The following is a 25,725-nucleotide window of genomic DNA, read 5'->3' on the forward strand; positions in this document are numbered from 1 at the left end:
GTTACCTATAAGCCATTGACAACCAGACATTTCAGTGAAACGAAATGAGTGAAAACTCAGGCTCAAATTCAAAGCTGGGAAGTGAAACCTGTCCTGGAACACAGTTCAAAGTCCTATATTCCAGGCCTTTATGTTAAGGTCTTGGCTTTTCCTAAGTGTACCGGCTGGCATGCTACTATAGTAACCAAAAGAACACTAGTACTAGAACCTTCTAGAAGCTCCTCTGCCTATAAAATTAGACTGCTCATATGCTGCAACATATTATATTTTTTAAAAAATGGCACTTAGGAAGATTTCTGGTCCCATCTGCTCTTCCAGAACTTTGCCTTCTGCATCAAGAGGCAGAGTCTAGGACACCTGGGTGGCTCAGCGGTTGAGCATCTGCCTTTGGCTCAGGGCATGATCCCGGGGTCGAGGGATCGAGTCTCTCTCTCTCTCTCTCTCTCTGTGTCTCTCTCATGAATAAATAAATAAAGTCTTATAAAAAAACAAAAAAAAACAAAAACGAGGCAGAGCCTATTTCTCCTCCCCTTGAATCTGGACAGGACTTTGTGACAGTTTCAACCAATAGAATGTGGGAGAAATAACACCATGTAACTCCCAGGGTTAGGTCACAAAGGGTGACATGGTTTCTGTCTGGTTCTCTCTCAGGATGTTCTCTTGGAACCCAGCTACCACACTGTGAGGAAGCCCAGGCCACGTGAAGGGATACTAATGTTCTGGCCAAAAGCCTCAGCTTAAGGTCTCAGATGAGAAGGAGCATCAACTGCCAGGCAAAGAGTGAGTGAGCCGCCAGTGATGCTCACCCATGTAACCCCATCCAGAGAAACTGTGAGTGTAATAAATATTTGTGTCATGCCACTAAAATCGGTTGCCACTCATTACAACAGACCAAATAACTGGAATGTACAACACAGCTCAAAGTTAATACCCAGAGGCAGAAAAAAATTATGTGATTTTAGCCACTTCTGGCCTTGGATCTGTCCTGGGAATAGGGAAGCATAGGCAGGAGGGGAAACAAACACTCCCTGTATCAGGTAGCCCGTGAGGCACCAGAAAACTTCAAAACTTCAATTCTTCCAAAAACCTGTGAGGTTTAAGTGTGATGTCCATTTAAAGATGGGGAAGCAGGGACATAGGAAGTTTTAGTAACTTATCCAGGAATCACAGGGAAAGTGGTAGAGCTGGAAGTCTAAACCTGTCATCATCTGTCTGACTCAAACCTTTCTACTCTCCTGGTAGAGCTCCACCTGGGGGCTTTAGCCCTAGTATGAGGGGGAGAGAGGGATTTTGTTCAACTGGGTGAGGAGAGAGACAAATCCCATTAATCCATGAGCTCTAGTCAGTGTGTGTAATATGCCCCCTGCCACACACAATTTTCAAGTACAGTAAATTCCATAATTACAATTCAAATGCATCTCACATATTACTGATCTTGGTTTTGATTATGATCTTGATTATACATCTTCTCAACCAACAGATAATAAAATAGTTGCTAGAAGTTAAAGGTTCATGAACTGTCTGTCTATATATATTAGAAGAGGGTTTTCACGCCTAAAAGTGTTGGGAACCACCAACTACATAGTGTGTGATCACCATTCATGCCTGGTAAAGTGGATAACTGTGTTACCACAGGAAAACAGTTGTGAAGGACCAACTGAAGGACCAACATTCCATCTGTGTTTATTTAATAAAGGTGGTTACCAAGGGATCACTCCTAAATAGTAGGCTTTGAGAGGAGAGGTCCCCTCAGCCATAACTCATTAATTTGCTAATTGCTCTTCCCGGTGAGAATGGGCCAGCATTCATCTTTAGCTAATGGTGATGTGTGCGCCTTTCCACTTTGCACCCATGGCAGCAAGTGACAGGAATGGCGGGCAGAGAAGAATGAGCCTTTCTCTGTCTGCTCCCTGCCCTGCTTCTGTCCTTCAGGATATCCTACTAGGCCAGCATTCACTTCCTGCAGTGTTGGAAGGAGGTGGTGATGGGAACAACGTCATTAGCCATCAGGAATGTAGAGCCAGTTCACTGCCCTCCCTGAGAAACGGGAGCCAGCTCTGTTCAGATCTGTGCTGAAGAGGCAAGAATCCTGGTACTTAAGGTTCCTAGAAAAACCTCCTTCAACAAAAGATGCACAACTCTCCCAGAGTCCTCTGCTCTCACATTCGCAGGCAGCCTAGTAAAATGCACCAGGCCACTCATGGCCTGACTCAAGGGGCATGCCTGGGTTAAGGGGGGCTGGGGTGGAGGGGGAATAAGCTCCCTTCCCAGGGCTGCTCCTCAGTGGCACTTACCAGAGTTCACACCCTTAAGAAAACCTGGCTGGGGGGGATCCTTGGGTGGTTCAGCAGTTTAGCGCCTGCCTTCAGCCCAGGGCGTGCTCCTGGAGTCCTGGGATCAGGTCCCACATCAGGCTCCTTGTATGGAGCCTGCTTCTCCCTCTGCCTGTATCTCTGCCTCTCTCTGTGTGTGTCTCTCATGAATAAATAAATAAAATCTTTAAAAAAAAAAAAAAAGAAAACCTGGCTGGGGATGCAAGTCCTACCCCTAGGCTCCTCTCCTGACACCACTGAGCTCTGAAATCACTGCATTCCATAAGGACTTTTTTTTTTTTTCTCCTCCAAATGGGGGAGTAAAAGGAGGGGGATTAAAATATCTACTGAAGTTGGTTTGTGGCAAAACAATGAAGAAATCCCAACTCATAAAACAACATTAAAATTGCACCTAGATTTTTTAAGTCTCTGTGCCAATATACTAAAACCCATGATTTCTACTTGCAAGGTTGTTCGGCTCTGGGTAAATGGGGAAAGAAAAAAATAAGAAATGTGCTTTTAAAGCTCTTAAATCTTCTTAATTTTAGGCACGTACACAATAAAGATACTCTTTTGGGTAACTCTAAAATATATAGTCTAAAAAATGACCCACCAAGTAACCCCTGTTTAATTCATAAGTGAAGGAAATGTCTTTCATCTTATTAAGTGCACGAGTGGAATCCATTACACAACCACACAATAAATGTACAACTTTAAGAGTCACACATTGGCCACAGCCAGTCAGAGAACAATTTTCCCGACCCTGGAGAGGAAGCATTGCACCAATTACAAGAAATATGTGGTTGGGCACAGGAGAAGGAGGAAGCTCCCCCTCTTGTTCCCTAGAACTTTACCAACCTCTCAGCCATGGAGAAAGGCTGAAGAGAGCAATCTCATGGATGACATCTGGTCCAACTGGGCTTTCTCTCTTTCCTTTTAAAGAAAAGGGGCCCAGAAAAGAGGAGGAAGTGGAAGGGTACAAAAAGTGGGCGAGTAGATATTATAAGAAATTAACCCCAAATTTATAATTAGCTGTCCACAGGAGAAAGACTGCTGACCATTCTCAGTCTTCCCTGAATGGCAGCAGAAATGCTAACCCAAGGAGGTACAAGGGGGTGGCCCCAGTGGAACCAGTAATGGCCAAGGAGTCCCTGCCTCACCTGGGTTATCGTCCAAATTCCCACTTCTCTCAAAAGATGGGGGCATGTGAATCCACCCATGCTTATCCTTTAATACCTATGCCTTTCTAGGGTGCCTGGGTGGCTCACTGGGTTATGCATCTGACTCTTGATTCCAGCTCAGGTCACGATCTCAGGGTCAGGAGTCTGGGTTGCACTGAGCACAGAGCCCACAGGCAATTCTCCATGTCCCTCCCCCTTCTCCCCTACCCGTGGGGCACTGATGCAGTCGCTCAAAAGCAAAACAAAACACAAAACAAACACACTATGCCTTTCCTGTAATACAGAATAGCTGCTTATTTGTCTCATCCTTTGCCACAAACAACTCCAGATGTATGTTATCAGGCCTTTCCAAGGTCAGAGTTCTTTATGGATTTCAAATTCCTAGAGGACAGGAAATACGGTTGTTTTTCTTGTACTGAACTGCAACTATCCAAATGCTGCATATAAATACATAAATTTCTACCAGGAAGTCCCTTTAAATTAAAAAAAAAAAAAAGTCCTCATTTCCTTTACAGTGTCTGGCCTCATAAGAATTCTGGGGAGATTGATAAAAAAGATCCTAATTTATTAACTGAGGTAATAAACTCACCCATTTAGTCACTGATTCAACAAAGATTTATTGAGCACCTCTTATGTGCCAGGCTGGGGATTCGGGCAGTGAACTAGCCAAAGTCTAGGTCCTCAAAGGGCTGCTGCTCTAGGGGAAGAAACAGGTCATAAACACATAGATGTATCACAAATAAACAAATATTATGTCAACGGTAATATGCGTTTAATAAGTTAAAGTGAGGATAAGAAGTGACAATTTTATACGGGGAAGTGGGAGCATCAAGGAAGACGTCACTAAGGTCTGAGGCAAGGGAGCCCTGAAGATGTCTGGAAACAGCATTCCGGGCTGGAAACAGCACGGAAATGCAAATGAGTGTGTTCACCTGCCAAACACACCACAGGGGGGACTGGAGGGGGGGCGGGGCGGGGGGTGCTTGTGGACCTGGGAGGGGAAGCCACTGAAGGACTCTGGACACCGTAGTGACCAAAAGGATCACTTAAGCCACTGGGAGCAAGAGGAGAAGCAGAGAGGCTCAATCCTGGTAAGACAGGGGCATTGCCTGGCCCAGGTGCTAAGAGGACAACGAGGGACAGTTTGTGGACCTATTCCGAAGATAAAACTCCTAGGCTTTGATGATGGGACAGACCTTAGGCAGTGGACACAGACAGGCCTGGCGTTGAATCCCAACTCCGCCACCTTGGGGGAAAGCATCAACTTCCCTGGGTCTTAGTCTTCTGTAAAATGGAGACAATACCACTGTCACCCCACAGGTTTAAACGTGCTATAGAGAAGCACCTCTTGCAATATCTAGATACTACTTTTTTGGGGATAAAAAAAAATCCTCTTTTATTTCTGACTAACTCAAATAACCCCTGACCCCTATGACACAACCTTCTCGCAGGGACATGTCAGGAGAGTCTTCGGGGTCCTAAGGTCCCCTTCTCTGATTTACTCTTCCTTTGATGGCCAGAGCTGACTTTCGTTACATGTTTATCCTTCCAGCCCAGCAGTTGTTTTCAGGGTTGGGTTATTTCACTTCTAATCTTAATAGAATCAGCAACCGCCGTCCATGCCCCTTATCAGAGAGTTGGACAGAAGCGGTAAGGGAAAACCAGAATCCTGGGGCTAAGAATTTCTGACAATGCCAGGAAGGTATTTGGAATAGTATTTCTCACTGCATATTCAAGATTTCTGCTCTTATACTCAACAAGAGGGCTAATTATCATCATATATTACTAGGTCTTAAAGCTGGGAGTTCTTGCCTCCTTTCCTGTCCAATAATTATAGTTAGGCTGATATTTCTAACTTATGTCTACATATGAGCAAGATCATATGACCTTGAGTCTAGCAAGAAGTGAAACCACTCAGCCCTGAAAACTCAAAGAGTAAATCACTCTCTCTTCTTGGCTGGAATGCCCAGTAGACAGTACATATACTTAATGGTATTCTCTCCACTTCCCCATCCCAATGATCCCAATGCCACATTTACATTGTTTCCTCCCTAAAAATCTGAAATTATTTTGCCAATCTCTTCTGTGTGTAATGTGACTTAACAGTAGCTCTAAAGTACATTGGGTGGAGGAATAGAAACCATTAAGTAGAGGCTTAAAATGACATTAATGGATGCTTTAAAATGATAGAGAAATCTGATAATAGAGCCTTTAGAGTAGAAACTTAGAAATCTAGTTGAAGAATTCAAACACAGTTTTAATAGAATTATAACTCATTACTCAAAAAGAAAAGAAAACTCAAATAGAGCAAAATAGATCAGAAGAGTAGGATCATCTCAGGAAATTACACCAAGAGAAAACATCTAAACTTTCCCATTAAACAGACCCTTGATGAAAAAAGAAGTCAAGCCTGAGGGTGTTCCTTTTTTAAAGTTTTATGTTTGGGAAGTGCCTTGGTGGCTCAGTTGGTTTCAGCTCAGTTCATGATCTCAGGGTCGTGGGATCGAGCCCTGCATCAGGCTTCAAACTAAACATGGGAGTCTGCTTGTACCTCTCCCTCTGCTGTGCCCCCCCCGCCATTCACATTTGTGCTCTCTCATATAAATAAAGTCTTAAAAAAAAAGTTTTATTTAAACACCGGTATTAGAAAATACTTCTTTGCAGTGTCTTTGTGTATGATATTTTCAGAAAACAATGCATTCACATAAGCCCTCTGCTCTTATGAATAGAAATAGAACAGCCAGAGTTCACAATGCACCAAAATACACCCATCATGTCCTTTATCCTCATGATGACCCAAAAGGCAGACACAGAGATGTGAAGTCACAAAGTCAACTTTACTGCAGTACTTGTGGCCAAAACCCATTAGCTCCAATTGCTATTCTCACTGCCCCTTCCTTAAGGCATGAACCACAGGTCAAACCCGATCCTGCCACCCCTTACTTACCAAAAGAATCAACTTTTCCCCCTCTTGCCTCTTATTACCATTTGCCTCTATTTAATAGAATGGAATTATCCATTATCTTTTCACTCTTTCCCACATGGATGTCCAAAGGGTTTCCAAGTCTACTTCGAACACGCCTCTTTAATCTACCTGGGTCTTTCTGTCCACATGTGGCCTTCTTTTCCCTTAGTCGTTTATCCCTTCTCTCCTAAATAACCACCTGCTAACCCATTCTCCCAGGGGCCAGACCTACTACCCATCCCTCCTCACCTACACTACCCACATTAAATTTTCTAAAGGCAAGAGCCCAGACACATTACTTAAAAGCCTTTTATGACTTCCTAAAAAACTAAATACAATCCCTTCATTCCAGGACTCCCGGAGCTAGATGCCCCCAAGTCATTTTCTCCCCCAGTTGTCCCACAAGACCACCTCCCTACAGACAGACTGGACCACAGGGGACACATCTTGTGCGTTCCACCTCCACACCCCTTTGGGAAGGCTAGAGTTGATTCTGTCAGGAATGACCTCAGTCCTGCCTCTCTGGGAATTCTCCCCATCTGGCAAGATTCTTCCATTAGTGAGTCTGTCCTTCACCTTCCCAACCCCTCCATGTCACCCTTCTCATGTATGGATCCAGGACCTTGCATCCAAGGTACTAAATATGTATTCTTACAAGATTTATGTGATCTCCCCCAATAAAGCTGCATTTCTCCAGGTTCTGTTCCTCAAGGTACATACTCCATGGTTTTACAGTAAAAAATACTATCATGCCACCCACCCACCCACCCACACCTTTCCCTCCACATACAACCTTCCCTTCTTAATCACAATATACACTAACACCTCAAAGGGGACTGAATCATCCTATAATAAACCTAAACCTTTTCTAAACTTTAAACAAGGAAACTTTTCTTGCTTATAAATCTGTTAATATCCAGCAGGCCCGCTTGGAGAAATCAACCTAAAGCAGCTGAAGCAACATCCTATGCATAACTAAGTGCCCAGTAAATAACATATGTAAGATATTTTATAGTTTATATCTTACAGTATACTTTTGACACATTATTACAACTGAGCTCCCTTAATACACAGACTCCTAAGTAGGAAAATATAAAGAATGGAAAATCTCACTGTCTTGCTTTCCTCCAATCCCCTCTACTTCTCACTCAACATTCCTTCATTCATGCATGAAATCAGGTGAAAACTCCTCTTTTTCAGTTAGTGTGAGACACTAGGCATACAAGGTGACTCAATGTATTCTTCCCACAAAGGGACTTGTTCCACCCTCTTGGAACTGAAAGGGTCCTTAACTGTCCTCACTGGGGGAAGGAAGGTGGGTTTTAGGGTCAGGAAATCTATCTTGAAGACACAGAGAAATTAGGTCACTTGAATAATGAGTTTAGCTTTAAGGAAACTCAAAGTTCCAAACAGAGCTATATCAATAAGGATTAGGTCTGACCTCATATGAAAGAAAACCTCAAATGACAGTGGCTTAAACAAGACAAGTATAAACTGAGTATAAATGTACAAACAGAGTCTGAGAAGAGCCCAGAGCTGACATGATAGGCCCAAGGACTCCTGAGATTAAGGCTCCTTCTATCTGTTCCATCAACCTAATACAAGGTTTCCATCTTTAAGATCACCTCAGGGCCCAAGATGGCAGCTGGAATGCTAACCATCAAGTACTCATCCCAAAGAGAAGAAGAAAAAGATGATGGAATAGGCACAAAAAAAAAAAAAAAAAAATGTGTAGCTTTCAGCAGTGTGGTAAGATCCCTTTCTGGAGCCATTCTCCAGTCCTCCATGTCATTCTCATTGACCAGGACCCAGTGACATAGCCAAAACCAGTTCAAAGAAGTTTGAGAAATATGGTCTTTTAGCTGAGCATGGCTGCATCCCCATTTTTTTAAATGGAATTCTATTACTAAGAACGAACAGGAGAAAAGATATCGGATAGTCTACTAGAAATCTCTGCCATAAGGGAAAAGATGTTCAATCCTACTACCTTCAAACGCTAATCAGAAGTCATTTAGCCCCGTGTTTCTCAAGCCCACTCACTGATAAGAATCACTCACAGGGGATGGGTGGTGAAGGGGTGGGAGAGGAGATCCTCATTGAAATATGGATTCCCAGGCTCCACCCAGACCTACTGAACCAGAATCTCCAGGGAGAGGATTTGGGGATCTCTGTTTTTAGCAAGCACTCTAGGTGATTTTTATCATCAAGCAGGTATGGGAAACAATGAAATCTAATCTTCCAGCCAATTTGGCAGTCTCAGCAAATTCCTGAGCCTTGGGGCCTTGGAGACAGTCCGTCCATCCTTGAGCAGCAAGAGACACGGAAGTTCTTTCTCATACTGAGGCAATTTCTATCAGAGGGCCTACCCCATGGGAAGAGACCAAGGGTGCCTCACCATAAAGGAATTACAAAAGCAATCAAGAATCAAGCAACCAAGTGCTTTAACGAGCCAGTGCTGTCACATGAATAAATTTGCTCATGTAAAATCAGTCCATTTCCTTACAAAAGCTTTAGGATGACTGTTTTCTAATTTTTTCACCTTATTTTACCAACTAGGACAGGAGTTTGAGAAATGTTAGTGTCTCTCAGGCTCCTTAGACATACCGTACCCCATGGTACATCAGGGAGCATTCCAACAGGGCTGCCTGAGGTTGGCTGAAGGCCTTTAGCCTGTGGGTAGAAGGGTTTCTCTCTGAGGATTAAAGTTTAAAGCTATAGATGAAAGGTACAGTGTCCTTGGTAACATTTAGAAGTCAACTGTGTTGTACTATTTTGCTGTCCATTGCGATGTCTTTCCTCCAAACAAAGGTACTGAGGACATGTTAGTTATTGGATTCCAACCATCCTACCAGCTCTGAAACCCAGGGGGATCTAAGGACAAATGTGATGGATCAACTCTAGGACTGTAAGGGATTTTGATTTCATTTTTTTTCTCACCCAGGCTAATGCTGAGAAAATCGGTGGTTGGGGGAGGGCTTAATTATATCAGAAACTTGCTTATATCTGGCATGACCTTTCCATGGGAGATTCCAAACTTATTTTTTGATGTTTATGAGTGAAGAATTAAACCCTCAGGAGGTCATGAATTAAAGATGAAACATATTAAAGGGAGATTCTTTTTCACCAACTGGCGTTATATTTTGAATTATGTTCTCCAAAAAAGATAAGAAGTCCTAACCTCCAAGACCTCAGAAAGTGATCTTATATGGAAGTAGGGTCTTTGCAGGGGAAGTTAAAACAAGGTCAGTAGGGTAGGTGTTATTCTAATGACTGGTATCCTTAAAAGGAAAATCTGGACAAAGACAGGCACAGGTAGATGGAGGACTGGAGTGAGGCATCTACACAACAGACTGCTGCTCACTACCAGAAGCCAGGAGAACTTGAGGAAAACAGGTTTCAGAGGGAACACAGCCCTGCCCACACCTTGATTTCAGACTTCTAGCCTCCAGAAGTTGGTTAGTGGGGATGCCTTTCCTTGTCAAGGTCAAATTTGATATCTCTGGTTTAAGACTGAAGATATTTGCCTACACAACTCTGCATGCAGAACAACAGAACTGCAAATGCAAGACCACTTGAAAATAATTTTAGCACAGGCTTTAAATTTGCATTTACTTTCTCCAAGATGGTCTGAAACCCAGGGTCCTCCACTTATTATCAATGGGGCGGTTGGTATTCTGATGTCTCTCAGATCAGGAGTATCTACAATACTGCTTCCTTACTACATGACTGCTTGTTATCCTAGATTGGTGGTTCTAAACACCTTCCACTCAGGACAGTCTTCAAAGGAGCCTTAAAAATACTCAGACCTTGGATTCAGTTGGTTTGGGGCTGGGTGGGATGAAGAGCAGTAACAGGGTTTCGTTTTGTTTTTTTAACTCCCCAGGTAATTTTAACACGCAAAGGGACTCAAGAACAACCGCCCAAGACTATATTGGTAAAAGTCTTTTTTTTGTTCTGTTTTTTTGTTTTTTAGCAAACAATAGAGAGGAGGGCTAACCCTCTAACTCAGAAATACTAGGGAAACTCATCGTCTGTGAAACTGACATTAAGTAGCCATTGACTTTGAAAGCTGACTTTAGAAATCAAATTTCTATATGACTAATTGTTCCATCACTATTTGATGGGGAATGTTTTAACTAAATGACTCCACACAGGCCTTCAGGCATCTAGTTTTATCTGTGGCATAACAGTCATTTATATTCAATCTTACCCCTCCATAGTTTTAACAGAATGTAAAATCTTGTTTAAAAAAAAACAAACAAACACAAAAACAGCTACTGATATTTTCACTATCGCAACTTGGTGAAAAATCCAAACAGCTGCACCCAAAGATACCCACTACCAATGAATAGGTTCTAAATAAATTTCAGACAAGTTTTTCTGTTTTGGTAAAAAGGGCAAGATAATTACTTGATGTTCAACAGCTGACATGATTATATGGTCAGAACTCTGCAGACTTCTTAAAAACACTGGAATTTCTTTCTTAGCCATTTCATCACTTTAAATATGGTTCTAAAGAATATATTAAATTACATCTTTGGGACACCTGGATGGTTCAGCGGTTGAGCGTCTGCCTTCTGCTCAGGGTGTGATCCCAGGTCTTGGGGTCAAGTCCCACATCAGGTTCCCTGAAGGGAGCCTGTTTCTCCCCCTACCTATGTCTCTGCCTCTCTTCTGTGTCTCTCATGAATAAATAAATCAAGTCTTTAAAAAATAAAAAATAATAAATTATATCTTCAATTATATGTAGGTAAAACTCAGAAGGCAGCTTTTTTTATGCCACCTAATTTCGTGACAAGCTAACTTTTCCTTTCTCCACTTCAGAAACAAAACAAATTTGTCAATACAGTAGACAAAAAAGACATCAAGGGCCTTTTGCTTCCTTCCTTTCTCTTTCTCTCTTCCTGCCTCTACCTCAATCTCTCTTCTCTTGACATTTGTTCAAAGCTCTGATTTTCCCCTTGGACAGAAGGTCAGAGACAGGGATTTCCTGTCTACTACAGCTCTGCTTTGGGCTTAAGGAAATGTAAAAAAAGACCTGCACATTTCAAAGAAGGTCATTAGAACCTCTATATACAATAGGATCACGTTCTTTCCTCCCTGTTTGTCCTTCATCAGTAGAGATTACAAGAAATGTCATGGGCAAGAGGAAGGCTACACTTTGACTAGGTACCAAGGGAGCCTTGAACAGACTCCAATTAAGAAGTGTATTCTTTTTTCCAGATGCCCGTGGGACTTTGCACAACTCCAGTAAAAATAAATGTACTGCTTTCGGACTCCATTACAGAAGCAATTACCAGTGGACACAGAGACAGATGGGAGCAGAGGGGGTTAGAAAGAGACCTGGACAGGAAATACAGAACTTTAAAGCTTAATGAGACTTTGGAGAGCATCTTATTTTACCCATGTGGAAACCCAGGGAAGGACACTGATTTGCAGGAGCCTCACACATGTCTTGGCAGAGCGAAGATCAGTAAACGTGGCCACAGAACCGCCTGCCAAGTCTTGACGCCATCCGGAAGAAATCATAAGACGTTGAGCCAGCCTCTTTGCCTCTCTGGCCTCATGTTTTACGTATTTATCATGTCTTAATACGCTGTAATGGATGGGGGGCGGTGAAAGCTGGAGGTCCTGATTGAGTTACTGCCTCTTGTTAAAAAGATGAGAAGTTTTCCTGGAGTGAAAAGAGGATAGTTCTCACGAAATGCAATCCACAGCACAGAGTTCAAGGTCAAAGAACCACATGTGGCAGATCCAGAGGGACACAAGCATTAACCTCTGCGCCTGTAAGATGGCATAGATAACCTGGCCTTTCAAGCTGAGAAAAACACTCCTGATGTAAAAGGAGCCAGCGAGAGTACACGACACGGATCAGGAGTAAAGAGCTTAACAGTACTCTGTGATATAGCATCATGGACAATAGGCCCAACACCAACGCAACGATATTCTGAAATGAAAAATTCCTTCCGTGAATCTAGAACTCCATGCCTCAAGTATCATCTTTAAAATGTCAACATAGTGTCTAAATACCAGCTTCAAATCCATTACTCAGCCAGAGATATTTCGAGTAACGGCCCATCAAATATGGGCAAAGTCCTATAAAGGCAGAAAAAAAAATCCTTAAGTGACATTGTATTTATGTTTACTTTATCAGGAATCTCATTGTGTCCAGTTTAATGAGTAACTTTTAATATGGGAAGATATATACATTCCATGGGTCCCATAAAACCAAGGCTGCTGAAGTGGGCGATTTAACATTTCAAGGAAAAGTATGAATTATGTGAAGGTCAAGTCCCGTTTTTAAGTATATTAGGAGGCATAACAAAAATAAGGAAGTGGTTATAAATCTGAGTTCCAAGAATGGTAACTCCCTTGTATGGACAGAGAAAAACAGTGGAACAGAACAATGACATTCCTTTGCTGCAAGAACACTTAAGCAGAAAAAAAACACACAAGGGCCAGAATCACAACATTAAAAAAATGCATGTCATTGAGATGCTCCATATTGAAATGAGTGTTGTTCAACCAGCAGCTACAGTTCAAACTCCCCTTAAGTTCAGATGGCCAATGGTAGGATATCACTTATTTAAATACAGAGGTTGTTTGCACACATCGCAAGAAACAAAGGAAAGTGGCTATATGGACTGGTGCACAGGGCAGGCTCTACATGGGCTGGTCAGCTCCAAGGATGAAGACAAGGACCCAGCAGTGCTGAGGCAAAGCGATAACTTAGATGACCAGTCTCAGTTCACTTCCAGCCTTACAGGTGTGAGTCAATTTTCTGTTTTCTTGTCAGGGTCTAATACAGTGCTCTCCAACAGAAACAGAATGTTAGCCACATTTTATATTTTTTGATAGCCACATTTTTAAAAATTAAAACAGATGAAATTAGCCACCTTTGATAGAACCCAGTAAAACCAAAGTATTATGATTTCAGCATGAAATCAACGTGAAAGCTATTAACGGAATAGTTTACATTCTTCTTTTTCATGCCACGCCATCAAAATCTTGCACATTCATAGGAAGTACATCTCAATTCCATTGCTACATTTTTATCAGAAATACTTGACATGCATTTACAGTTCATGAAATTTACACTCAAACCAAATTCACATACTCCAGTTGTGCCAATCATAATTAAGTTTTCCAATATCAAAGAAAACCCACAAGTTTTCCAATATCTGAATGGAGTACTCTAAAATTTAAATTTATTAAAATAAATAATATTGGGAGCTCCTGGGTGGCTCAGTACATTAAGTGTCTGCCTTCCACTCAGGTCATGATCCCGGGGTCCTGGGATCCAGCCCCGCATGGGGCTCCTTTGCTCAGTGAGGAGCCTGGTTCTCCCTCTGCCTGCCGCTCCCCTTGCTTATGCTCTCTGTCAAATAAATAAATACAATCTTTAAAATAAATAAAATTTAAAATTTGCTTTGTTAGGCAAGCTACATTTCAAGTGGTTAACAGACACATGTGTAGGTAGCACAAGTGTGTGTGTAGCACAAGTGGGTAGCACAAGTGTGTGTGTCCCACCGTCAGAGGAGTCATTTGTTTCCAACTTCCCACGAAAGAGAAGTCAGGCAGTCAAACAAACTCAGTCCATAGGAAGATAAACATAATTTCCTCATGATCTCTAGCTTATGAAATATAGAAAAGAAAGAAATGTTATCTCTTTAAAAATTAGATAGAGGAAATCTGTAACTGAGGACAGAAAGTATTTGGGAATTGGAAGGGAGTATCTTGTGCATCTTTATCCTATTTATTCTTCACAGTGCCCTAGGAGGGAGGTATTTTTCTAAAATTCCCATTTTTACTAAATAGGAAACAGTGGGGCACACAGAATTTGAGCTTAACTAATGAATGAAACAAACTCTTAGGAGACACTTTCTGGATTTTGTTCACAAAACCCAGCCCAGCCGTCAAGTAATTCTGGATGCTGCAGGAGGTCAGAAGACAGACAAAGCACATCGCTGTGAGTATGCACCTACACACTCTCTGTTTTTATTGAAAGTGTCATAATCTATAAATCCTTCATTTGAAGTGGTCATACAATGTTCTCTCATAGGACAAAGAACCTAGAGATGGATCCTAGTGATAAGCAGTTACAAAAGCTTTCCAGGCGACTGTCCTGTATAGGGAGGTTAATAAGTACAGAGCCAGATTAGACCTAATCTCCAGTTGGCACCAGAATCACCCCACAAGGGCTAGGGAGGGCTTGGCTGGGCCCTACTCCTATTTTTTTTTTTTTAAGATTTTATTTATTTATTCATGAGAGACAGTGAGAGAGAGAGAGAGAGAGAGAGAGAGAGAGAGAGAGACAGGTAGAAGGAGAAGCAGGTTCCATGCAGGGAGCCCGATGTGGGACTCGATCCCCGGTCTCCAGGATCACACCTGGGCTGAAGGTAGTGCCAAACCACTGAGCCACCTGGGCTGCCCCTGGGCCCTACTCCTAGAATAACTAGGTAGGTAGATCCAGGGTAAACCTAAGAATGTGCATTTCTAACAAGGTCCACAGGATCGCTGATGGTCTCAGCATCACACTCGGAGAATGACAGAACTATAGGAAAGATCCAGGTACTTAAATGAAAAGAACCACCACAAAGTCTCTTAAGAACCTTCTTGGGTTAGGGCAATTTACTAGGCTTGTGACTAGATGCTAGGGGCCTACAGAGTCACTGCTGGGATGTGAGATGTGCTGGATGCCACAGGCAGTAGCCTCCTCTTACTTTCAGCTCAGAAGATGCAAAAACGTAGAGCTAGAGCCTTTTTACCCAAGCTACTGATACTGAAACCCCCTCACGTGTATGGGTTCTTCCAAGGCCTTGAAATATGCTTACACACTTACACACACACAACCTCTTGGCACTTTTTTTAAAACAAGGACTGTCATAGATTTTTATATAAACTGCAGGCTCCCCAAAACTTGCATCTGCCCTTGGAGATCTCTTATCCCTGTTCATATCCTTCAGATTTCTTTTTCTAGGGAGAGAAAAACATTAAAATTTTTAAACATCACAAATAGGTTTAGCACTTGCTTTTATCCTTTAATAAGAACATATGAAACTGCTTTAGTAGATTTCTGCAACTTTTTAATGGCTTTGTATTATGTACTCTAAAAATACACTCACCCAGTTGTTTTATTATAATACATAAGTGATTTCCAGTTTTTATAGATGTAAAAGCATTGCCCTGGTGAATATCCTCAAAGCTAAATATTTTTGCCCTTCTCTATTTCCTCAATATCCCTCTAAGTAGAAGTGTTGATACGTACCATATGCATTTGTTTTTCCTTTGTTGTAATTATGTCATATAATTTTGTAACTCAAATCTCTCTCCACTTAATTTATCATATGCACTTTCCCAGTCGCTACATAATTTAAGCTTAACACTTTTAAAGACTCTAGGACATTCCTCTTCATTGATGTAAAGTAATGTATTTGCCTACTCCTGCAAAATATGGGTTACTCTCCATTTTTTCCTTAATATAAATAACACTACCAAAATACTTCCAACTCAACATTTTAGAAGACTTCCTTCACATAGTTTCCCTTCAGCAGGCCAAAAATTGTAACAAGAACTAACCAATGGTATCGTTTACAAAACACAGGTTTGTGGTAGAAAAGTGAAATGTGTAAGCAGAGTTCACAATGGGCCTGAAAGAACCAGAAACTCAAAGATAAGGAACAGTCACTACATTCTACTTGGGGTCAAAATAGGAGACCTGTGTCTGTCTCGAGGGCTTACTTAACCCTTTCTGAAGAATTCTTTCAAAGCTAGGAGTAAGCCTGCCCAGAATCTTTTTTGACAAATGTTAGCAAAGTGACTCCAAAATTGAGTCACTGGCCCATAAAATTGAATAATAACCCCAGCATCTTTTAAATGAAGTCGAAATAGCTGCCCCATCATAACCAGGGCCCAAGCACTGTTTTATTTCTAGTAACAAGTAGCCCTGTTCTCAAGAATACTCGAGCTCTCTAGTGACCAAAGAGACACAGATGCCAGTCAGGAAATTGGGTTTAAATTGGGGTAATTTCTGCCTATGGAACACAGGCTAGATAATTAGCCTGCGCCCAAGCTGGTCTCGTTAGTGTAGCTCTCAAAGCACTGGAGCTAATGAGCTCCGGCTACAAAATCATTTCATAGTTTAGGTACCAAACAGGTACACGAATGCGTCGTATAGAGCAAGCCAGGTCCTCCGATGATCCTCGTTAACATCACATAATACAGCCAAAGTAGTGGAGAGGACATTCAGACCATACTAGAGGGAACCCATCCAGAAAAATCCTCCTGCTCTTTTGTTTCTGGTCCATGATGTGCAGAGAGTAGTAAATACTGAGCTAAGTGGGGCCAGAGGCAAGAGCAGTGACGATGAACTGTATCTTATTTTCATGTTGCTCTTAATCATTCATTCGACACAGTGCCTGGTTACCTAGAACCGGGTCACATGCTGCAGACCAAGCAGGGACCATGATCTCATCCTAGCATGACCCTGACTGCCACCTGCCACTCAGATCCACAGGTTCGCCGTGGGCGAAGGGCAGAGGTGGCTTTACACTCGAGAAGGCAGGAATCTACACCACCAGGCTCCCACTCCGGTGGGACTTAACTCCCTGAGTGCTCGCTCACCAGAGCTTACAAAACCACCCCCCCTTCCCACTATCGGCAGAGCACCGCCCAGGCCCCAACACCCGTCCCAGTGCCCAAGCCACCACTCGGGACAACTGTGCCCCAGACCTTCCCAAGCACTACCAACCTGGTCTGAGTCATGTCCTTTGCTATTTTCCCACCAGAAAACAGCACAAACATCCCTTAAGTCTCAGAGTCCAATTTGCATTTGAGATCCTCCCCTCCCCGCCCCTCCCCCTCCACCAGAACAGGTCTAACCACTTCGCTTTCCACGTTCTCCACCCAGCTCTTATCTCTGGCACTGAAGGCTTTCGAACTAATCCCGTGCATCTGGCTAGCTGGCTTCACTGGGACGTGTTTTGGTCAAAGTTTACCCATGATTATCGCCTGTCAGTTGCCACTGGAAAATTGTAAAGGAGAATCTGAAATGCAACCACAGGCCTTCACTTGGCTGCCTGGAATCGTGGTTTGGCTTTCATCTCTGGCGGCCACACCTGCACACAGCAGGGGCAGCAACCTGAGACACAGGTGCAGGTGTGGCTCCTGCAGGCTGGCATCCATCCCCCCTCCTCCCCACCAATGCACGTCCCGGCTCCTACTTTCCCCTCTGTGATGTGGACAGAGGTGTTAGGAACTGAATCACCGGCACCCCTCACAACTGTTTGGAAGCAGGGTCCTGGCAGACATCAGTAGTTAGGGGGAAGTCATTCTGGAGGAAGGTGGGCCCCTAACCCAACAGGACTGCTGTCCTTACAAAGGGCGGACAGGCGGACAGAGAGACCCACACAGGGAGCACTCCACGGGATGCTGAAGACACAGGCAAGCCAAGGAACACCAGCAAGCAACCAGGGGCGTGCACAGGGGCCCGGAATAGATTCTCCTGCGTGCCTCCCACCTTGAGCTCAGCTGTCCATCCCCCAGAACTGTGCAAACAATGCATCTTGATTGCTTAAAACACTCCAGCCGTACAACTTTGGTAACACAGGGCTAGCAAGCTCGCGCAGCACGTTACAACGTCACGGTTGTCTCTTCTCTAAAATGAGGATAAGCATGGTTGTTCTCTAATAAAGAGGAATAAATCACAAGCGGTTAAGTTGCTTAGATAATGCCTGACATGGAAGTGGATTTTAATGTTAAGTAAGCAGTTCCCATTTTTTCTAAATCAAGTAGGTTTTTGTGTGTGTGTGAAGTTTCCTACCATCTCTTTTCACCAAACAGAATCGTGAAATGCAAGTACAGCACTAAGCCCACACCAGATCTCTCAGGAGATGCGGGGCACTCGTATCTGGCTGGCAGGCCCAGAACAGGGTGTGGCGCTGGCGCGAGAGCAGGAACCCAGATTTCCTCCCTGCTCCTCACGGACACCTACACAAAGCACCACATCCCGCCCCACCCCCGCAGCACCCCCACCCCAGCCTTGGCCCCAGCCCTGACCCTCTTCTCCAGTTGGTCTCTCAAAACCCCCACCGTCCTTCCACCCAAAAATGCAATCTTCCCCCAAAATGCAACCTTCTTTAGCCTCAGCCTTCAGTTTCACACCTGCCCATCCCGCCCCACCCCGACTCCCAGCTTTCAGGGCCATCCATCCCTCCTGTCATCTGAGTATCAGATGACTTTATTTCCCATTCTTTTCTTTCTTTTTAAGATTTTATTTATTCATGAAAGACACACAGAGAGAGGCAGAGACACAGGCAGAGGCAGAAGCAGGCTTCCTGCGGGGAACCTGATGCAGGACTTGATCCCAGGACCCTGGGATCATGACCTGAGCCAAAGGCAGATGCTCAACCACTAAGCCACCCAGGGGCCCCTATTTCCCATTCTTCATCCACGTTCATCCCTTTCTTCAGTTAGCACCCCATCCCCACCAGACTGCTTTCCTCTGGTAATCCTACCGTAATCCTACCATAATCAAGAAGCCCAACCCCAAATTCACCTCCTCTATGAGACTCCTGTGGCATTTACCACCTGCACTCCTGACACCGCAGTGAACAACACAAGCCTCACACAGCTGTATCTGTTTCACACATGAGTCCTAGCAGCTTCTGGAGAGTCAACTTCTGAGACTATTTATTCATCACATACTACAGAACACCTACTGATACCAGGCACTGGGTATGCTGTTATCAGCAATCATTTATTGGGAATTTACTACGTGCCAGATTTTATCTTAACCCTCATGATGATGCTAAGGGAGGTGCTGGCATCACCCTGGTTTACAGATAAAGCCAAAGATCAGAGAAATTACATAACTTGCCCAATATCACACAGGCAGTAAGAAACACAACTGGGACAAAACAGAAAATAGGATTGAGAAACAACATGACAGGTCAGCTATAACCAGACACACAGAACATGGATTAGACATTGTCCATTTGGAAGGATGTCAATAGTTATTACACAGATATATAGCACTGTGTATATCTGTGTACACACATACACACACACATCCAAATGGACAATGACAATGCCTTAATCCATATTATTTGGGATCTGGTTCTATAGATATATAAAATATATATATATATCCATATAGATCTGGATCTCTGAAGGCAGAGCTATCCAATACTTTAATGAATTAGAGGCATGTCTACCAAGTTTGTAGATTATGCGATTATAAGAATGTGTGATTTATGTGAAGAATGTGTGAACTCAGTGTGGTTATAAGGATCAGAATTTAAAATGATGCAAAAACTAGAGCAACAGATTTACCAAACAAAATAAAATTTAACTGGGATAAATATAGTGCCCTGAACTTGGGTTCAAATATCCAAGAGAACAAGCACACGAAGAGAAAGAAATGGCTTTGCAAGCAAAAGTAGAAAAGAATAAAAAAAAAAAAGAAAAAAGAAAAAAAAAGATAGGAATCAAGAAGGGAATGTGGCTGCAGAAAAAAATATGATCTTAGGTCATATCAAGAAAGTTCTATGTCTGCAAAATAGAAATGCCACTATTTTGAGTTCTTGTGGAACAAATCTCAAGTTCTGCTCAGAATTCTAAGCCCCACAGTTTGAGATTCAAAGTGGCATATATGGTGAGAGGAAATTAATCAGTACAAGAATCCTCAGATTTTCAGTTTCATAAACTGCATGTTCACTGAATACAGACATTCAGTGTAACCTAAATTTAGGTTTATAATGTGTAATTATAGGCTGACATCATCCCAAACTTTCCTATGAAGGTGTGGATCAGGTCTTGACAGTTCCCATCCATATAAGTAATCCCAAAATGATGGTTATAAAATAGTATACTTGATCAGGCCTCTGTTAATCCCCTATCTTATCAAGGCTGGTCACTCAACATATTAATAGACTCAAAAGAAAAAAATCTGATTGATAAACTAATGTCATTAGCTGGTACCACTCATGGCAGTTTTCTTTTCTACATGGAAAAGGCATTTGATTTCCCTGAAACGGCATGTTGCAATAGTCTTGCACCAACAGGACAATGGGGGAATTGGTCAGTAGCAACCACTAGTCCTTTCTGGGGTGAGAATAATCAAAACTCAGAACGTTTGGCACACTTCTATCATTCAACTCCCAAACAAGGTTCACCATGGAAATCACCTGCAGCTAAGTATCTTAGTTTTCTGGGGCTGCCACCAAAAGGTACCCCAAACAGGATGGCTTCAATGACAGTTTATTGTCTTCTGTTCTGGAGGCTGGAGGGCAAGGTGTCAGCAGGGTTGGCTCCTTCTGAGGGCTGTAAAGGTCAATCTGTTCATGCCTCACTTCAGGTGGTTTGCTGGCAATCTCTGGCATTCCTTGCCTTTTCAATGCATCTTCCACATCTCTGCCTTCACAGTCATATGCACCCTCCCTAGGTCCTTCAGTTTTCCCTCTGTGTCCAAATTTTTGCTTTTGATAAGGACGCCAGTCATACTGGATTATAGCCTACCCCAATGACCTCATTTTTTAAATAATTTGATTACCTCTCTGAAGATCCTATTTCCAAATAAGGTCACTCTCTGAGATACTGGAGGTTAGGACTTCAGTGTTTTTTTTTGTTTGTTTTTGTTTTGTTTTTTGTTTTGTTTTTTTTTTTGGTGAGAGGGGAGGTAGAAGGCAGACAACTCAACCATAGCACTGAGTTCATTTTCTTCAGTGTCTGTTCCCCTCACCTCTCTGGATTTAGCTGGTTTTGTAGCTGCCAACTAGATGACATGTCCCCTGCCTCCCTTGCAGCTAGGTAGGGGCATGTGACTATGCCCTAGTCAGTTCCACATGAAGGCAATGATTTGTGCACCTTTAGGGTCACAGCCTTTAAAAAGGAAAATGCTTGTGCTCCATTCTCACTCTATTTAAGTCTTACAAAGCCAGAAAAATATGCAACATGAGCAACACCCTAGACCAGCACTATCCAAAAAAATTATAACACAAGACTTTAAAGTTTCCAGGAGCCATATTTAGAAAATAAAAAGGAACAGATGAAATGGATTTTAATATATTTAATCCAATATGCCCAGAATATTGGCACATTAGTTGTATAATTATGGAAAAATAATTATTAAGGAAGGAGCTATTTTACATTCTTTCTCTGGTACTAAGCCTTTGAAGTCTGGTGTGTATTTTACATGCGCAGAATAGCTCAATTTGGACTAGCCACATCTCAAATGTTTAAGAGCCACATGTGGCAAATGGCTACTGTAATGCACAGCGTAGCTCTGGAGGGTAGCAAAAGGACATCGTCAAAAGACCTGGGTCCTTAGATGAGTCTATGGAGAGCTATCCTGCTGGCCCTGGAGTACTTGTAACTTTAACTTAAGAAAACAATCTCTAGCTCATTTGATTTCAGAGTATTTTGCTATAACAGCTTATCCCACATCATAATAAATGTCCACTGGACCTCACAGAAAGACCGTGGAGCTTCTCAGTTATGAAACAACCCGCCAAAGAATGGACAGCTCCATGAATTCACATGGACTCCTATGAAAGACCCACCAAAAAAGTAGCCCCAGTTCCAAAAGTCACCATAGCAACATCCTCAGCATTTGGGAAATACATCTCAGAATAAACCCATCCAAGGAGAACATGTGGTTCTTCAGACATTTTCTTGTTCAAGTCCCACATTATAAATCCTTTCATCTCCCAGCCTATAAGACAGCCCAGGGGAAAAAGCTGGAGGGAGAGACCATCAGATCATTTGGCCTCCCAAGAAAATAAAAATGAAGCCCTTTCAGACAGTACTTTCCAAAAAGTTAAAATAGTTTTCATTAATGGAATAAAAACTACCCTAATAATTGGACAATCAAGCTGATCACAACATGCTGACTTTCCTTGTTTAAGAGGAGGTAGGGACTCAAACAAAAGCAAAGTCAAGGCTAATGGCCTCATCTTTATAGATATTCTGGGCCTTTAGCTAATGTGGACCCCAAGTGTCACATAAATGAAAATAACCCCCTCTATACAGCAAAGATCTTTGGATGGAAACTCAACTGAAAAGCACCACAGGGTGAATCCAAAAGCAATTCCTATTTCACTCTCCAGGAGAAGTTACATACAAGAATTTGTCACACACAAAAAAATCAAGGTCATCAAGAATTCCAAATGATTAGGTAATTAATTCAGAATACAGTGATAAGGAGTAATAACCTAGATGATTCACTGCTTATGTAGACATTCAGATTTCCCCAAGTTTAGGGGCCAGGTTCTGAGTTTCATGTTTGTCTCCAGCCGCATCTGGAATGGATCAGGTTTAACCAAGAGTTCCTGGAGTTCTAGTCTGGGGTAGCTAGAATGAAGCTGTGATCCAGTAGGCAGCAATGAGGCTCTATTTAGAAACAGATGGATTTTGTTTTTAGAGATACATTTTTATCGGCTCCAGTAGAAGAGCAGAACTAGCATCAGTTCGCTCTTGCTTTAGAAGTTTAGGCCTTAGTGTATTTGCCTCCCAGAAAAAAACCCAAGATTTTCCCAGATCCTCCTCTGCCACAGGAAGGACACCAATGTTGGTGAGCTCTGTCACTATAGAGCGTGTTCGTATCACGCAGGACCATTGCCTGGGCCTTTGTGCTGAGGGCAACAGAGCAGAAGGTATCTTGTGTGGTTTAAAGCTTTAGAATTTAGGAACGAGAATGCCCTGTGTCAGCAAGTATGTGCAGGGGTCGACAGTGCAAGCTTTGGTGGCAAAAAAAAAAAACAAAACAAAAAAAAAACCAGCCACCCAGGATTCGGATCTCTCTGCCCTTCATCAAATGCGGGACTTTGGGCAAGCTACTTAACTTCCCTTGCCCTTAACTTCTTCCTCTGTAAAATGTTTTTAGGACAACTGGAAAGAGTTTGGGAAGCATTACATGATACAGAGCAGGTGGGGGGCTTGGTACAGTGCCTGGCACGGAGCATCATTCAATAAATGAGAACTTATTTTTGCTGCAGTAGGTCAGTGGCCAATGTTTAGTGTCTTGCTCTTCATATTATATGTTGGATTAAAAAATTGTGATACTCTGGCCTTCCTCTATCAGACAGTGAAAATCGTCCACAAGAAATAATGGTACTAAGATCATGAGTGTGCATGCTTTGGGAGCTGGGGGGGCGGGGGGCAGCAAAGCTTCAGAGAAACTTCTCTCAGATGGAAAAGCAAGGAGGTATGCTTTGGGTTGATTCGTGTTCCACTGCCCCCACTTCCCCAATCTCCCACCTGAACTGGTTAGTTCAAGTCTGAAGCATCTCAGAATATGACCCAATCCGGAGATGGGGTCTTTACAGAGGTGGGTAATCAAGTCAAAATGAGATCACTAGGGTGGGCCCTAATCCAACAGAATCGTGTCCTTATAAAAAAGTGGAAATTTGGACACACACATACATACAGAGAGAATGCCAGGTGAAGGAGAAGGCGGAGATCAGGCGATGCATCTATCAGCCAGTGAGTGCCAGAAAACCAGGAGAAGCCAGGAGAAGCTTGGAGGGCTTTGCCCCTTCACAGCCCTCTCAGGAACCAGCCCTGCAGACACCCTGAGCTCAAACTTGTAACCTCCAGAATTGAGAAGCTATACATTTCACTTGTTCAAGCCACTGGGTCTGTGTTCATGGCCACCCCAGGAAACTAATACAAGGAGAAATCAGACAGTGGGCAGATTCCCCATTCAGGAGGGCTGACAAGACCTGGAAAATATGGAGGAGGACACAAACCTGACCGAATTTCTCTCCAGAAGTTTACAAGAGTCTCATACCTTCACCCAAAAAGGTCATCTCTGATGTACTTTGACATTATGTGTACTAAAAAAAAGAGGCTTAGCTTTACAATAGATTTGGCCAAGATTCTCTGTCAACAGAGAGACTTGGATTTTAAATATTCCCTGTGTGTGTGTTGTGGGGCAGGGGGGAAGGAGACTTGGGCATCTGTAAAAACCTTATTATAAATGACCAAAAACTCCTTGGAAAAAAAATACCTTGGCAGAGATATGGATTATCGACCTTCCCAAGAGTAGTTCTCTCAACGGGCAACAAATTCAAACTCCTGTCTGAGCAGGATGTGTCTGGTTCCTCAAGATTCACAGGGTGTGTACATTTCTTTGGCTGAAAGCTACAATCCTTAGTAGCCGCTACCTAAAAAAATACCACCAATTGAATATTTCATGGAGCCAGCCATTTTGAACTGGCTGCCTTGATTTTTTTTTTTTTTTTAATGGAACGTCCACTGCTTCCCTAGTACAATGAAAAACATAATTGGGAACAAATCTTTCATAAAATTAAACACACACCCACAATGTAAACTCTGAAGGCCTCAATCATGTTTGAGAGGCATTTCTCAAGATTTGTTACAAAGATCTTTCAACCCCATTTCCCATCCCTCAGCCTCCACCCATTCCACTCAAGGCACTAAAAATTGGCATTTACAAAGAAATTCCAGAAGTCTGAGCGTTTTATTAACAAAGGGAAATCCCAACCTTCTTGGCCTCATTTCTCATGATGACAGCTCATTTTTCCATTTGGAACCATGTACTGGTTGCCGCAAATATTTAAAGAGGTAGAGAAGCCACTTTCAAACTATGGTCATAAAAGATATAAATACTGAGGATTTAAAACTCTGTCCTCATTTTATAAGCATAAAAGTCAAGTATATCCATTTTTAAAACCAGGATGAAAATTTATAGTGTTTTTATTAAAAGACTCAGCCATGCCATCCATGGGCTCTCTCCTGGGCTCTTAAGTATTACCATTTTGCATGTCAAGGGCAAGTTTCTGAAACTGAGCCTCCCCGCTGTGCTACATGGCTGGCTCCCCAGCATCATCCTCTCCTGCTTTCCCAACCAGGGATCCAAATCCTCAAGGCCTGGGAAGAAGCACCACCTATGGAAAGCTCCCTCAATTTCTCCCATTTCCAGCAACTGAACCCCTCTGAAAATTGGCATCATTTATCATCTAAACCCTGCAATTTAACAACTGTTTGTACCATCATTGTGGAAGGCCCCCTTTACTCTCTATATTATACATGATTTGTGTTTTGCCTTGGTTATTTCCTGTGCCCAGTTTTTCTCCTCCCGTCTTGGTTTGTGAGCTTGTTAGACAAGAACTACACCTCACATTTCTCCTATATGCTCTCTGGTAGCTAACCCAAGTTTAAGGATGCCCCAAATAAAGTTATACATGTGAATTGAAAAATGTCATCCACTGAAGGGCAAGTGTTTAGCCCCATAATTCTCCCCAGC

The 25,725-nt window shown here is 42.7% G+C and overlaps 1 protein-coding gene and 1 long non-coding RNA gene across 23 annotated transcripts in view; one reads left to right on the forward strand and one right to left on the reverse strand.

Annotated features, from left to right (window-relative positions):
* RAI14 (retinoic acid induced 14) overlaps positions 1–25,725 on the reverse strand; it is a 138,295-nt gene that overhangs the window by 85,736 nt on the left and 26,834 nt on the right. Inside the window, exon 2 of one of the 16 annotated variants that reach the window (XM_077896267.1) lies at positions 4,690–4,777. The exons of the other annotated variants lie outside the window; for them this stretch is intronic. Coding sequence (XP_077752393.1) covers positions 4,690–4,754 — 65 coding nt within the window. The 5' untranslated portion in view covers positions 4,755–4,777. The remainder of the gene's footprint in view (positions 1–4,689; positions 4,778–25,725) is intronic. 16 annotated transcript variants of the gene reach the window in all.
* LOC144313015 (uncharacterized) lies at positions 632–25,346 on the forward strand. 7 transcript variants are annotated; one of them, XR_013378677.1, is made up of 5 exons: positions 632–831; positions 11,682–13,224; positions 14,333–14,427; positions 14,963–15,029; positions 17,368–18,149. It is a non-coding gene; the product is annotated as an uncharacterized LOC144313015 (long non-coding RNA). The 7 variants fall into 7 exon arrangements; XR_013378679.1 differs by having other exon boundaries at positions 14,367–14,427; XR_013378680.1 differs by lacking the exons at positions 14,963–15,029; positions 17,368–18,149 and adding an exon at positions 25,331–25,346 and having other exon boundaries at positions 14,367–14,427.

This window comes from Canis aureus, chromosome 4, assembly GCF_053574225.1.
Source record: "Canis aureus isolate CA01 chromosome 4, VMU_Caureus_v.1.0, whole genome shotgun sequence".
Lineage (NCBI taxonomy): Eukaryota > Metazoa > Chordata > Mammalia > Carnivora > Canidae > Canis > Canis aureus.